Here is a 16,053-nt window from a genome sequence, read left to right as displayed (position 1 = left end):
GGTTTGTTGGCCGCTTGCTCCCGCCCGGAGAATCCTTTTCCTGCCTTTGAGATAGAGGATGCTCAAGCCATCTGTGTGCTTTATTTCCTTGTAGAAACTAACAAGCCGAGGATTGCTTCCTCCCGCTGACATTTCGGAGGGCAGCTCCGCTCAGCGGGACGCACCGGCAGGGGAGGGGGAGCCCAGAGCCTTCGGACAGGAACATGACCTGTTTTGTTCACTCCTCGCGGGTCAGAAATCCTCAAACCTGCCAAAGTACCTGTGGCAGCTCCCACCCCGCTGGCGCTGCCGCTCCGCCAGAGCCCAGGGCTGAGCTCCCCGGCACAGCACGCACGGCCACCAGCGGCCCCTATTAACTGCATGGCTAAACCCTTGCAAAACTCAATTAAAATTATCCTCCCACATCTTAAGAACTGTCAGTTTGCTTCTCTTCCTCTTTTAATTTACTCCTTTCATAATCTTGCCCTGCTTATATTTTCCACCCCCGCAGGATGTGATTAACGTGGCATATAAAGAGCAGAGGGATCGGATGGCTTTAGGGGACTGGTAATAGAAATTAGCACCATTCATTATGCCTCTAACCTCAAGGGATGCAAGGGATGGTCCACAGTTCACGTGAGATACGTGTTGGTCCAAATCTGGTACCTGGCAGACAAGCATCACCAGCACCCTGGCCCAAATGGAAGGCCTGGATGGCCTGGGGAGGCCCCGCATCACCCCGGCTGTCTGGGGTCTCTGGGCAGGTGGCTTGGGAAAAGCTTGTGTCACCACTACCTCTGACTGACCGATGTGTGACTGCACAGAGGTTGCATGAACATTGCAGGATACAGACTTCAGCCTTGCCCACCCAGGTGTAACCCGAGAGACTCTACTGGTCTGACATACATGTGCCAGCAATGGATAAAACCCTGTAGGACACCAGAATTATCTTTGCCCTGGGCTGGAGAAGACTGGGAGAGGGATGGACGGGACTTGGAAACAGAGGGCTCTTACATGGGCCTGTAGAAGGTGACGAGGCAAGAGCAAGCTGGGCGCATAAAGAGGCTGAGAGCAAAGAACAAGCTAAAATAGATATAAGAGGATGGACTCGGTGAGGAAATGGGACTGAGCAGTAGCAGTGAAGGGAGGAAATACTGCTGCTAAGTGAAAATGGGGGGAAAATAGCCCTAACTTTAGATACGGGACCAAGCCCTGCACAGGCGGCAACTGCCCAGGAAGAGCCGGGAGTCCTCTGTGAATGCCAGCTCACCGGTGGTGGAAAAGGCAAGTGGGTCTGGTATCTCCACTCTGTCCTCCCCTCCTTTGCTATCACTGTGCTATCATGTACGTCCAGGATGTGCCATCATTTCCAATAGCGCTTGCCATTCTGGTTTCTCCTCCCCTGGGCCCCCAAATATAGGGACTGAAATAAGGATTATCACAAAGAGAAGGAAAGACCAATAAACTGGAGTTCTTCAAACACTGACAAGAAATGACAGCCTATAAAACCACAAAGGGCGAGCCACTAAAGGAAATTATTATTCACTGCTTCTCACCATGTACCTGACGAAATTACGAGGCAGCAGACAGCATACGTTTTCATGCATCTCTGCTAAACTGTGGTATCAACACTGTGGGACGCAGAAAAAAGCCAAAAATAGCCAAAGGGATGGGGTGAGCTCCTGGAGGACAAGTCTGCCACCAACTACTACACACAGCGATGTGGGTGAAACACGCGGGCTTAGAAGCCCCCAGAACACCCACTGCCAAAAGAGGGAGGGTGCACCGGGCAGGAGCGCTCTTTGCCTGTCCGTGCCTCATCCTCCTTCCGGAGTCCCTAGGTGCCCATGCTGAGGCAGGACCCTGTCCAGCCCTGAGCTGCTCATCTTCACAAACCCCAGGGCAGGAGTTTCCAACCGGCAGCTCCGGGGCCCCTCCACACGGACGCAAAGGAAGAGAAAGCCTGAGAAACGGTGGAGAGGAGATCAAAGCATCTGCACACCCCAAGGTTTGCCATCATCAGCTTCATCTCATTCACAACCTTGTTCCCAGAGTCCCTGCTCAGACTCCCTTTGAGGAGAATGGCAGATTTGCCAGGGGAAACTGAGCTCAAGCTCAGCGAGGCCTTGGCACCTGACTTGATGGGAGACGCAGAGGCAGAGCCTGCCTGCTTCCTACTTGGGCTGCTGCTGCCTGGCTGCCCATGCTGGGCCACTTCCGTGGGGCCTGGGAGCCACGCAGCTTGACTACGAGGCACCATGCCAAGTGGAAAAGACCTGCTCCTCCGTGCTGGAGCTTGCATCCAGATATTTGCAGCTTAGCTGTAAATTAAAATCAACGCCAAGTCCTCAAACCAACAGCTGCCCTGGAGTTGGCAATGCCTGCTCTCCTTTGCAGTGTGGCCCATCCTCAAGTTGATCTCCAACTGCTGAGTGTGAGAGAGGCTGATCAACAGGATAAGTGGAAAAAAACAGCCTTGCAATTAGATGATTATCATGGCCCTGGGAAAGCTGGATCCAATTCTGCATCTGCTCCAGGCCTTCTGCGAGACTGGGCCAGGTGCAGCCTCCCTGCACCTCCATCCCTGGCTGAGCCACGCAGGGTAGGTCAGCAGCAACCGGGCAGCTTGGGGTGAAGAGACTTGGACAAAAAATACTCAAGAAAGGAGGAATTCTTATTGCTTATAATGAAAGATAACGGAGAACAAAGAAGAGCTACATTAGGTGAGGAAGGTGCCAAAAAGCAAGATGTGCAAGCAAAGAACAGGAGGAATTTTAACTCCCCGATCACCAAAGCAGGGTTTTCAAGCATCACGTACGATCTGAAAATAAAAAACTAAAGGGAAGCGTGGTCACAGGCATGAGAGGGAACTGCTGCCTGGGGAGCTGGAGCAGGCGGACCCTCCTCCCGGCTCCTCGCATGCACGCCCGCACGTGCGCACCTCGCATCTGCACAACCTCTTCTGCTGACTGTGGCAGGGGCGGACGGCAAGCGGAGGCAGGAAGATCACAGGCATACGCTCTTCAAAGCCTAGTTAGTCATCAGAGGTAGCGGCAGAGGAAGGAAACCTCAGGTAAGAGGTCAGACGTGCACAAGCAAAGCGGGCTGCTGGAAGAGCTCTAAGCGCTTGCTGGAGATCCGAGAGCCCTCCTGGCATCTGCGCAAGTGGGACGGGAGGCATGGCTCCCCGGGGTGAATGCAGCTACAGCAACGTAGGTGCCAGCAAGAAATTTCAGCCCTCCTGGAAAACACAGCGCTGCTAGGCTCATTGCCATCCTTAAAAGCAGCTGGAGCTGGCCAAACCTGGAGCCTTCACTGATGCGGTTAATAAAAATCTTACTCTGCTCTCTGCGGGATCCCCAAGAGGAACGCGCTCCAGATAAGAGTGTGGCCAGGCTCTCCTCCCACGCAGGGTAGCGCGAGCTGCTCCTCACCCTCGGGTCAGCGATCCTGCTGCTCCCCACTGGGCCGAGAGACTCCGAGACGGAGCCGCGCAGCCCCGGGGTGTCGGGGGCAAGCTGCGAGCGCCGTTTCTCTTGGCACGGAGCTGTGACAGCAGGCCAGGCCCTGCTGCATTCGGAGATGATAATCAGCTCTCAGAGCCAAAGTGTGTCGTCGGGGCACTCACGTCATTTGAGATTAGCTGGCTGTGCAACATCTGCCCGGATATCTCTCCCCACCTCCTCATAACACCCCTCGTGCAGATATGAAACTCAGTTATTTCCCTTCCAAGCAACGCTGAGTTGGAAATGTCACACTTTGCATATCGCAGCAGGGTTCCTACAGTGAAACATCCAGCCTGAACTGTAAGATCGGACTTTGGTGCTATTTGGAGGCCAGCAAGCTAAAACACCTTCTACTGCTAAAACACCTTATACTGCTTTTTTTAAAAGGGCTTATAAGAGGGTTGCAGTTTTTCATAAACACACAGTTACTTTCCTACAAATACTCAGCAGTCGACTGTTGTTTTCCCGTTCCAAGGTGCTTCCCTTGCAAGGCAGCTCGGCCGGGAGAGCACGCAACCAGACGCAACGGGAAGGAAGCGTTCACATATGCTAATGACTTCCACCTCAGGAGCACAAGTAATAACAGGGGGGAAGCCGTGCTAAAGAGACAACACGCCACGGGACTTTAAAATCACGGGGAGAGCCAGCGGGCTGGCCAGGGCTGCGCAACTGCACTGTAACGAGCTGGGCACAGAGCACCTGGGAATGTGAACCAGCTCTGCTTGGCCCGAGCTGAAGCAGCAAGGGATAAAGGTGGTTTGGAGCTGAGCAACGCAGGCAGGCGGGTGCCAGCCCAGTAGGGTGGCCAAGGAGCTCCTGGGGAAGGGGTGCTGCAGGCAGCAGGAAGGTGGAAGAGGCTCAGCAAGACCCGTGGGGCAGGACAGGGAGGTTGCTTCTGGGGGACAACTGCCGCGGGGCTCCCTGGGTTTTGCACGACTTGTCTCTCTGCACCCTGGTCCAAGTGGCACCGCGATGCCCTTGGCGAGAAAGGCAGGCAGCAGCAGGGAAATGCTCCCTGCTGGGGAGAAGTCCCTCTTCTGCATCAGGCTTGAGGGACAAAAAAGGCACTGGTTTAAGCGCTGCCCTACTTTCTCGGCCGTCCCTGTTTGGTTACGGCAAGACCCTTCGTGCTCAGAGCTGCAGGCCGCTGCTGCGGGGGGTGACCACACAGGATTCCCAAGTTCAGATGGGGCCCTGTTTATTTTTTTATTTATTTTAAATCTACCATTGTATTAAGGAGTGTTTTTCTTTCAGCAAAGGTTACGGTGGGGCCAGTGCCGTGCGGAGCCTCCTGCCTCCCATCGCAGCTATAACCCCTGAGCGGGAGCTTAACCCGGCCAACGCTGCTTATCTGTGATGAAGGCAGGCTTGCATCTCCACCGCTGTATGAAAGATAGATGCCGGCGCTCCCCCTCTCCCCCAGGACGTTCTTCAAAATGCCACCCAGGTCCTGTTATTGCTAGGAGGCTGGAGAGCCAGGGATTAACTGCCTCAGGCAGCGTTAGGCTTTATTTGTCTAAGCAGCTAAGGGTGGGTGAGGAGGGGCGATAAATACCATGAAATGCTGAGCGTGGCGACTGCAGACCTCATCCTGCCACCACACAGCAGCAGTGCTGGGCACCACAGCGCCGGGCGTCACGCTGGGATGATCGATGTCACCAAACAGGTTCCTCTCCCCTTCCCCAACACAGGAGGTCCAGGCATCTTCAAAACCCATCCTCACGTGTTTGAACTGCCTCGGGCTTGAACACGGGAGCTGGAGGTGGGTTAGTCTGTCTGGAGGGACGGTCTTTGCCGGGTGTGCACTAGCCTGGCAACCAGCGTGCCCACGAGAGCTGTCTGCGATAACCGCTTCTGCTGCGTGGCAACCGGAAAAGCAGGCGCCCGTCCGCAGCCTCCGACTGCAAGGTGGCTCGTGACACTGCCGCTCGGACAGCCCACGCATGGGGGCACGTGGGCAGGGGACGGCTGCGACCGCTACTAACTGCGCTGGGACAGGTCTGACTGTCCTGTTCAGAGGCATCGCTTATGCCCTCCCCTACCCCAGGAGGAACCTTTCTAAACTTCACTCAACCTCCTTATTGTCCTTCATCTTCCTGAGCAAGGAGAGCCTACCCAAAAGCATATATCCCACCAGCTGTTCAGAGCACATCTGGCCCATGTAACAAGCGGCCTGAGGCTCCCTGTGACACCAAGCTACCCACGTGTGCCTGGTTGCCACTGTTAGTCCTTGCAGCACCAGACCAAATGTGGTGGGTCTACCTGGCCGAGCGCAAAAACACCACTGCGACACTATCGCGTGGGTGGGCACGTACCAGGACCTGAGCCTGGGCACCCAGAGCGGGGCTGTACGGGGGATGTGGTGGCTCCCCTTTGCCTGCACACAGGGACATCGTGGCACGGGGACGAGAGGCGGGGAGGAAGGACCCCGTCCCAGCACCGTGGGGGCTGCTGGAGCCAGCACCGAGACACAGCAGCACAGGGACAGCTCAGCAACAGCTGGTGCACCAAATTAGCAGTCATCAGCCCCAGGTTCACACTAGATTAGTTAAATTGCTTTATAAGCCCATCGCTGGGCAAACCCATTCATAGGCGAGGCTTTTGCCTCCCCCGTGCTTTGTCCCAGCACGAGGGCCCTGTGCTGCTCGCCCAGCAGCTCGGTGGTTTTCGCAGCACAAATGAGTCCGTCACCCCGCTCTCGCGGGAGCGTCCTGCATTGCAGCGGGCCCCGGTGCTGCTGGGATGAGCTGCGAGACGTCCACCCTCAGCCTCCCGCGGGCCGGGCACTGTGGAGCGGTGAAGGGATGACGATGCTTGCGCCAAACTTGCCCTTGCTGGGGACTGTGCTCAGGCGAAGACAACTCGCATGTACAGGAGGGATTTCTGCGGGCGCCCCGCGCCCTGGCCTACATCGGACGCGATTTTGCTCACTGCTGTCGCTCTGAGCTGGCAGGTCCCAATTCAGAGTATAAATCGCCCTTCATGTCCAACCTTCCTTCCTTGGCAAATATCACGATTTACTGTTGTCCATGGAAACTATCGACTTTACCCTCACTTTTGTCAGTATTTATATTTTTAAGTCATTACACCACCACCCACCTTGGCAGGAGCCTGGGTTGCAGAAGTGGGGAGAAGGAGATGCAGGGGGAGAGACGAGCCCAGCGCCAGCTGCCCTGCGTGGGTGCGGGCCCCACGCACCTCTCCACGCTGGGAAACCGCGGGAAGGTTTTCCAGGCTCTGCTCTGCAGCCGTGAGCCTTGCGCAGCTCTTTTGGAGGACACGCAAAAGCGGTACGTCTTTTACAGACTCCCTTGCCTCGTGGAGAGCCTGCGTGCCGCTGTAACGTGGAAAGTGAGGGAAGTACCTGAGAGCCTCCCAGGGATCTCCTGGGGCTCATGAAGGTCCAGATGCACCTCCGTGAGCCAACAGACTTGCTCCTAACTCCGTGTCCCCAGCTCCCTCGTGGGAGGGTGCTGTGCCCAAAGAAGTCCTCCCGTGGCCGAGCTGCGGGTTTCGCCGTTATCCCGCTGGCGGGACGAGCGCTTTGCCTTCCCCGAAAGGAAGGTGACAGCGACCCAGGCCAGAGGAAAGCCCGCAGGAGCTTGCAGAGCTCCAGAAAGTCCCTGCATGATGCAATTGCCCAGGGGCCAGACCCTGCAGCCCTTTTCCTCACTTAACTCACACCAGGCTCTGCTCAAGTCATTGAGGCATTAGCCTAAATAAAACCAAAGGACTTCAGGATTTGGCCCAGCAATAAAAACTTCCTTCCTTTGTCTGCTCCTCACTCCACACGATACCACTCACTACCTCCCAGCCGCCTCCCGGCCACATCTCCTGAGACCGGGGCCATCGCTTGTTTTGGTTCTCGCAGCTCCTCTTTCGTTTTGCCGGTGGCTGGCCCATGCCCACCCCCTCGCGCAGCCGCCGAGGAGGAGCGGGGCAGAACGCCGTGGGACCCGCTGCCCCGCAGAGGGGCCCTGCCGGCCTTGGGACGCGAGCCGGTGCCGATCCACACGGGCGTCTGAGGATGGGATGGACCGTCTCCAAAAAAGCCCTTCTCTCCCCGCTGACCGCGGAGGCGGCTGGCGTGGACCACGCGCTATGCTTTTAGGTGGCCAGGGCCAGGTGAGGTGACTCCTGCAGCAGGAAAGTGCGGCAGGAAGCCGCGCGGCTCGCGGTGACGGCGCATCCCTGCAGGAAGCCGCAGCGTAAGCGATGCGTGAACAATCCTAAACAAATAACTCGCGCTATGAATTTTGCTTCCTTTTCTGCCTCAAAGTGCCCGGGGGAATGCGAGGCCCCATTAACCAAGGGCTGACCACAGCCCCCCAGGTGCCTCATCCCCAGCGCGGCCACCCGAGCTGCAGAGCAGGGGCTGGGGTCTCCTGCTCTCCCCCCAAGTCAGCCAAGTCCGCGCACGCCTGCGGCACGGCTACGTACAGACTCACAACCGGCTTCCTCAACCAGCCTTGGCAATAGCAATTCCCTTCGCATGAATCTCCCTGCCTGGGCCACCTATCAGGGAAAGCAAATACAGGTGGAGTTTGAACTTAGCTGAAGTGAGAAGCGTTCGGTCGCGTGGTATGAAGGGAATGAAGAGTTGGGTGACCTAAACCTTGATCCTGCAACACGTAGGTGCTTGGGCAGATGACCTGGTGGAGATAGGGGATTGCTCAGAGCACGGAAACAGCTCCCACGAGTTTCTGCCCGGGCCTTTCATCTCGCAGGGAGATTTTTAACATTGCTCAGCTAAAGCTGAAGCAGTCAGGCATGCGTGTTAGAGCACACAGCCCTAACCACCCTGGGGCACAAGAAACCCTCTGAGCAGATCTCGGGGCTATGCGGCTGTAGCATGGCCGCTGCACAGGTCCGTGCAAGCCCCGTGCCACCCAGCTCCCCATCCCCAGCACAGAGCACAGCGACGCCAGCCCGTGCATCACACTGTCTTCAGCAGAGTACAACCAAGAATGGTAGCGGAGGTCCGGTCCAACGGTTCTGGCTATTTTACTTAGGGCTCGCTCTTAAAAAAAATAAAAGTCTCTCTGTACATTCTGCCCTTTCTAAATACACAAACTACGATGGAAACAATGCTCTTGCTGGTATGAGAGCAGCCCTGTGGCCTCCACAGATGCAAGATAAAAATCAATGGATACATTGAAACACAGGCTGTATTTTGGGACCTTTTGTGGTTTTGGGGCTGGTCACCATGGGTACATACATGAGAATGCATCTCGCTAGCCTCCGAGCCAATCTTCTCTGGGGATAAAGCTGGGGGCAATAAAACATGCTGTAATATCCCCACTGCGAGGTTCATCTGCTGGGCTGGAGCATCCTTGGGTGGCAGCTGGTCCCTGGACGGGCCGTTGTGCCAGTACTCGTGCATGGCTCCTGGGAGAGGAGACCTCAGCTCCGGCCAATGCACCCCAGCTGCGCATCACGTCCTTTCCACGAGTGAGGAGAGAGCTCGCCTGGCCATGGACCTGACCAGGCAGCTTCACACCATTCCTCCCCGCTCCCCGTGCATGGTCCTTTCCACCAGCCCAGATACCAGCGTCGATACCTCACCAAATAGAGAAGAAAAAAAGAGAGGAAAAGAACAGCAGCAAAACAAGATGCCATTGCTCCTCGGCCTTGAGAGGCTTTTAAATAGCACGGAGCGGGCCGCACACTAAGAGGCGCAAAGGGAAGGGCTGCGAAGGCCCTTCGCTCCCTACCCCCAGCCCCGGAGCGGCCCCGCGCTGCCCATGGAAACGCGGTGCAAAGGGCAGCCCCAGCGGCCCGCCGTCTCCCCTCCCGGAGAGCGAGAGCTGCCCCGTTCCCTGCCGTGCCGCCCATCATAAAGGGGTCCCTGAGCTGTTATCAGGCAGTGACAGTTTCCGCCATCGGATTCCTCCTGTCCGTCAGGAAAGCTAAATAAGGAACGTCGTTCAGGCGGCTGCAGGAAGAGGGGAAATGCAGGGACATCCGGCCCAGCTGCCAATTTTTCCTTTCCCATGAACCACCGCTGACCTCCGCCAGGGAGAACCTGGACACCGTGCCTGGCATCAGCACCGCTCATCTTCACTTAACCCTTCCCCGGCGCCCCACGGGGCTGTGCCGGCCCCGCGAGAGCCTGCCCGGGGCGGCCTGCCGCGCACCCAGCCCTCGGGCATCGCGTCACCGCCTCTGGTGCTGCCGCCGGGGCCACGGACCAACGCGGTGGACTCCGGCACACCGGCTGGCTTTCGCCCAGCGAACGCAGCCGCAGCCAGGAGAAGGCTTAATCCCTCCGAGCCTGCACGCGGGTGGGCGTCTACACCTGGACACCGCAGCAATGGGTCCCCAGAGCATCACTTAGCTGCTTTCCTCCTCCACCACCTGCACTCAGGCTGCCTGGGGGCAGGATCGAGCCTGCTCTTTCTAAGGTGGCTTTCCAGGCTCTGCCAAGAGTTTTAACCAGCTCTGGACCTGCTGTTGCAGGCAAGTAAAACTCATCTCTCCCTGTCACCTCCGCTCGCTCCGGGGCTCTGCCCATCCACGATCAGGGAGAGAGACCAGGAGGCACCGCAGCCTGCTTGGCGCTTTCCCACGGCCCTTCTCGTGGGTGTCCCGAGGGCGCTCGCTGCCTCCGACCGCACAGGCGGCAACGCGGTTATTACATGCTCAGCCGAGGAGATGGAGACCACGATGCCCACGTGGAGCATCCACTGCCTCTCCCTGCCACCCCGTGCTGCACGTTTCACCAGTTGGGAGTCTCCGCGTGACCCCCTAAACTAATCCTCGCTCATTAGCACATGACATCCATCGCGCAGCACCTCCAGGTTTGGCCCGCCGAGCCCGAGCTGGACTTCCCTGCCCCGGAAGGAGGGGGCAGAAACGCAGCAAGGAAAACAGTCAGCGCACAGGAGAAGTTGTAAGGTGAAATCCAAGTCACCGGCTGAAATCTGTCTCTGCTACCTCGGTGCTGAAACGATGCCAGGATAGACTCCCCGCTGAATACCGAGAGCTTCTAAAACTCAGCAGGAGTTTCGCCGCTGGCTGCAGGTTTTCACCTCCTCGGGCTGAATTTGGACCCAGAGGCTAAGCAATTTGCCCAAGGCTGCTGAACAAACAAGTGGCCATGTGGGGCTTTGGCGGCGTGGGCCCTCACCTCCTAGCCAACTTGACCACAGGCCATCTCCACTTCCACTATTTTGCGTTAACAATGAGGCAACGCAGATGGGCAGTAATATTTTGTGCTGAAAACATCAGAACTGTTTTGACCAGAGAGAAAAAGGCCCCCCTGGGATCCAGCTAACCCTCCCTTTTAACAGCGTGAAACAAGAAACAAAGGTCTGGGATAGCCAGAGGCAATAAAACCCTGGAATTGATTTAACCAGTCACTAGATGCCAGTGCAGCTGCAGCAGTATTTCTTTTGCTAATGAAGGACAAAAGATAATTCCAGTTCTGGGCCAAAGCAAAGGTTCAGCTTCTGTCCCCAACAGGAGATGTCACTTGCATGCTCCAGGCAGGTCATGGTCTTCAGGGTGGTGGCACCAGCTTTTGGCATCTCACCCAGCTCACATGGGACGCTTTTGTGGGCCACCCATGGGCTCCTTGCGCAGGTGGAGGTTTGCAGGAGCTGTCCCTGCAGTTGGGGGACCCAGGGAGCCAGGCGTCCCAGGTGGCTGCGAGGTGCTAACCGGAGGAGGTCACGACGAGACCGGTCTCTGGGCTCCTCTGGCTGGCAGCCGTGCCCTGCGCACCTCCGCACGCCTCCTCGCCCCATGGCAGGGTCACCCTGCACCTCGCCTCACCGCTGGCTGTGGCCCGTGTCCCTGGCCACCTCCCTATTGCACCGGCCAACCTAGCTCCCTGTCAGCCCCCAGGATGCCCCCATCCTCCCACCACGAGGACCAGCCACCAACAGACTTATCCAGGCAAGCCATGATCTTGTAGACCTCTACTGCAAAGCCCTGCCATGCTCAGTCCTCGCTCATGCAGAAACATCTGCTCGTCCGCTCCTGTTCACCACCCTCCTCGCACGGGGTCAGGCTGCAGGGTCTGGCCACTGTGGAGCTTTCTGCTTCTCCCCACATCTGTAGGACGCCCTGGGGCATCCCCACAACCCCCAGCTTATTGCACCTTTCCCCTTCCCCCAAACCGGGGGTGACGTGTCCCCCCACCTCGTCCCTATCGCTGGGTGCTGTTTCCATCCGACAGCCTGGATCCGAAGCCGCCTCGAAAGCCAGCCAAGGCTGAGACACGTGTTTGGAGACACCTCCGCTGCGTGAGCCCGAGCGGCTGGGAAAGGCGGGGGAGACGGGCGCCGTCTCCAGGGCCCGCTCCGCTCCCCGAAGCCGTGTGGAGCCAAGGAGCCACCACGAGCCCTTCTGCTCCATGGCAGCTCTGCAAAGAAGCGCCCCGAGCGCAGTGGACCCCCCTGGAGCGCTGCAGCCCTCGCCACTGGGCCCATTGCCCATTCCCGTGGGATCCCGCTCTCCCTTTCCCTCCCCAGGAACTGCCCCGAGGACACGGGAACAGCGAGTTCCCTCCCGGGCCGGCCGGGAACACCTGCCTTTCCCACGCCGAAGGCGCCAGGCGGGACAACGTGCGCCCGGGGGGCGGCGAGGCGGCGGGTGCGCGCGAGCCCTCCGGGGCTGGCGGCGCGGGGGGCGATGCTGCAGGTAGCCCCCCTCTCCCAGCCGGCACGGGGCCGTCCCCGTCCCACGCTGCCGGGGACATTGTGCCGCTGGGGGTGTGTCCCCCGGCCAGACGTCAAATCCAGCTCAGCAACAAACATCCTCGTGGCTGTTTTTGCAGGCACGGAGCCGCTGGCTCGCGTGCGCCAGCCAAATCCCAGGGTGGTAATCACAGCCCATTCATCCGAATTTCTCCTTAAACAGGCAGCAGGGCACGGAGGCTCCGGCCGCCCCCACGGCAGCGCTCTGGGGGTCGCACGCAGCCCCCCCATCGCCCGCCCCCGCGGCTCTGGACCTGGCTCAGCACTAATGCATGGCTGGATTAAACCAGAGCAGGGCTCGCTGCGTGCTCCCGGGGTTTCGCCTGAGAGGGTGTTGTTGAAATGGCCCCGGTTTATTACTCGCAATAAAGCAACTGCTGCGAATCCCAGCTGCAGACCCCGATGTTGCTGCTGGCACCGTCTGAGCAGCGCCTGGGCAGGGGGAGGCCCGCGCGCTCTTCAAGGAGGGTAGGCGGCTCCGGCCGGCGCCATCGGCCCGCGTCCTACACAAGCACGGCCCTGCCAAGAGGCGATGCTCACGGCGGCGAGCTGCCGTCCTGCCGGGGTTACGCGGCTGCGGGGCGGCGAGTCTCGTCCTGGCGCAGAGCACCGCTGCCCGCCGCAGCCGCGGGAGCTGGGCAGGGAGCACACACTCCCTTGTACCATCCACGAAGGGTCACTCCAAGATGCACCCCGGCTGCCCCCCGCCACAGCACCCGCGCAGGGTGGCACTGCGGCTGCTCCGTCCCAGGCAGAGGGGAGCAGCCCGTGTCCACCACGCATCCCATGGAGAACTTCCAACCCGGGACAGAGCAAGAGCGCACGCGCTCTCAGAAAGAGGTGGGCACCCTCTGCGACGGCCCGTTTAACCTGGCAATAGGGTACAGTAACACCCCAGCACACACGAACCAGAGCGAGAGCAGAAGAGACCTCCCACGATCCCAAGAACCTTCACACCTTCTAGGTGGACCAACCTCATACCCACGTCCCTGCTTCCAGGGAGAACAAGTATTTGCACCCCATTGTGAAGACGTTGAATGGGGATTTGGTGCACTGAAGAATTTGTGGACACTTTGTGTATTGAGAAATCGTGTCCCCCACTTGAGCTCTGTGTCGTCTTTCCTTGCTGCACTAATCAGGCAGCACTGGAGAGCTTCAAAGCTCTGCACAACCCTTAGCTGATTAGGCCCACACATCATGCAGCAGCGCGTTGGTCAGAGTCTCCCCAAGGCAAAGCTCACAGCACCTCCGGGAGATGAAAGAACCTGAGGAACAGCTACAAGATGCTTCACAAATTGCTAACAAAAGGGCTTTGAACAGCTGCAGCTCTCTTCGCAACACCACCAGCAGCAGGGCCATTTCTACCCTGCCTCCCGGAGCTCCCCTTGAGGTCCAACAGCCCGGCGAGTCCTTCGTCCCCAAGACACAAGACAAATCATCAGTGTTTGGGGCAGCGCAGGCTCCCCGCGCGTGCGCTCCCTGTGATCCTGTCCTGGCTGTGCCCTCTGCCAGTGACGGTCCCCGTAGCATACCTTGGTACCCTTCCTGGCAGGGCCGGGTCGGACCCACAGCCCTGCCGCAAGCTCGCTTCGACGACGGCAGCAAACGCAGCCGGCGACAGTGAGTCACCGAGCTGAGGTTACAGCGAATTCTATTTATGCTCCCAAAATTCATCTCCCCATGTTGGAAGCTTCTTGCGTTACTAACTTTTCTGGCAGCCTCGCTCTTATCTGGGCTGTCAGTGCTTTGCTGTCGCAACCAGGAGCTCGCCCAGCCCGAGCCGCTGGGCCTGGTGCCCCGTGTGCCCACTCCCCGGGCTCCTGCCTGGTGCCGAGCGTCCCATGTCGCTCCCTCCCGGCTCAGCGCCCGCTCTGCACTGGCAGAGGTGGCCTGGCACCCCTTGAGATACAGCCACCTCCCTGCAGCCTCCTGGCACCAAAGGCAGCTCCCTGCTCCGCACCCGCTCGGTGGGTCCCCATGGACCCACAGTGAGGAGCACCCCACTGCCACGGCCCGGAGCCCCACATGGGGGGCTGCAGAGGCGCCGCGGGGAAACCAAACGCGGTGGGACACGGGTGGCCCGCCGGGCCCAGGCTGGTGCGGCACCCCGATGTGGGCTGTGCACCCCGGGGGGGCTTCGCAGCCCCATCCCTCTGTGGGGTCCGGCGCCCACCCGGACCACACTGCAGCCAGGGGATTCAGCCCCCTGCCCGAGGGCCTTTTGCCCCAGAAGCGCCACGGCAGCGGGAGCGTTTTGCAGCCACCCGGCGCGGGGCACAGCCCGCCGGGGCCACCGCTGCCCCGGGCCCCGCCGCGCTGCCACCGCGGGCAGCAGAAGAGAGGACGCGGCGCCCCGTCCCCGTCCCCGTTCCCGCCCGGCGCTGCGCGGCAGCGAGGAGCCGCGACGGCGCCCGCCCGGCCCTGCCCGGCCGCCGGGGACCCGCGGGCGGCGGCGCCGGTGCCCGTCGGGGCGCGGCACGGCCCCAGCTGCGCGGAGCGGGCGGCGGCGCCGCGCGGTCCCGTCGGGGCAGCGCCGGTGCCCGTCGGGGCTGCGAGCCGGCAGCGGCGGCGCCGGGCAGAGCCCCGCCGGGCAGCGCCGCGTCCCCGCAGGTGCGGCCGAGGGCAGAAGCGGCGAGCCCGCCCGCCCGCCCCCCCGGCGGGCAGCCCCCGGGGCCGGCGCCGCTCACCTGCCTCCGAGACAAAGCCGAGCCAGAGCCAGAGGGGCAGCGTGCAAACTCTCTTCATCTCCGGGGCGGCGGCGAGTCGCGGCGGAGCGGAGCGGTGCGGAGCGCAGCGGTGCCGAGCGCCCCGCGCCCGAGCTCTGCTCCCGCCGCGCCCCAGCTGCGGCGACGCGCGCGGCGGGCGGGGAGCACCGGGGCCGCTTCCTTTTCCTCCGCCCGCCCGGCCGCCCGCCGCCCTCCGCCGGGTCGCGGGGCGCGGGGGGGCCGCGCCGGGGCGGGGCGGGCCGCGGCCGCACCTGCGGGCGTCGGCACCGCCCGCGCCCGCCGCTGTGTGCAACCCCGCACCGGCGTGTGCGTGTCCCTGCACCGGTGTGCCTGTCCCCGTACTGCTGTGTGCATGTCCCCGTACTGCTGTGTGCACCCCCCACACCGGCATGTGCATGTGCATGTCCCCGCACCTCTGGGGGTGCATGTGCCTCCCCCCCGCACCTGTGTGCGTGCCTCTGCCCCCCCCCGCATCCCTCCGACACCCGTGTGCCTGCGCGTGCATCCCCCTCCTGCACCTGTGCGCACCGCAGTGCCTCCCGCCTGCACCGCAGGGCATGGTGTGCCTCCTCCCCAGGCCTCTGGGCAGCTCGTGCATCCCCTCACATCTGTGTGCGCGGGTGCCCACATCCGTGCTGCAAGCGTACACATCCCCCTGCATCTGTGCGCGCTTGCGTTCCTCCTCACATCTGCGTGCACGCTCACCACCCTGCCTCTGCGTGCAAACACCCATGCACTGCCCTCTTGCTCGTGTGCACGCACGCTGCCTCAGGCCTGTGGGATGCACACGAGTTTCCTCTCATGCCAGCGTGCACACCCACCCCTCACGCTTGCACACGTACATCTCACACCTGCCTGCATGTGCACCCACAGTCACACCGCTTCCCTACGCCTGTGCACACCCGCCGAGGCAGTGGCCCTCCCGCAGCCCCGCTCCCCGCGCACCTCCCGCCAGGGGCCCGCAGCTGCTCCCTGCTGGCGCTCCGCTCACTTCCCCTGTTTCGAGTTGTCCTTCACCCCGCAGGCATGTGGCCGGGGGTGCCGGGAGCTGCCGCCACCTCCTCCCAAGAGCCGCGGGGCGATGCCATCTGCCACGCAGCCGGGCGGGCCGGGCAGGCACGCAGCTCCATCGCGGGCACC

General features: G+C 60.7%; 1 protein-coding gene across 3 annotated transcripts in view; it reads right to left on the bottom strand.

The window, feature by feature from the left end:
* Positions 1–15,031, bottom strand: part of FLT4 (fms related receptor tyrosine kinase 4) — a 61,344-nt gene extending 46,313 nt beyond the window's left edge. For 2 of the 3 annotated variants that reach the window (XM_064521051.1, XM_064521052.1), the window contains exon 1: positions 14,875–15,030. In XM_064521051.1, the coding sequence (XP_064377121.1) occupies positions 14,875–14,932 (58 nt within the window). In that variant the 5' untranslated portion in view covers positions 14,933–15,030. Of the gene's footprint in view, positions 1–14,874 lie in introns of all 3 variants that reach the window. The other variant, XM_064521050.1, reaches the window with a different exon arrangement.
* Between the last annotated feature and the right edge of the window lie 1,022 nt (positions 15,032–16,053).

This window comes from Dromaius novaehollandiae, chromosome 15 (assembly GCF_036370855.1).
Source record: "Dromaius novaehollandiae isolate bDroNov1 chromosome 15, bDroNov1.hap1, whole genome shotgun sequence".
In the NCBI taxonomy this organism is placed as follows: Eukaryota; Metazoa; Chordata; class Aves; order Casuariiformes; family Dromaiidae; genus Dromaius; species Dromaius novaehollandiae.
This window is presented reverse-complemented; position numbering and strand designations above follow the sequence as displayed.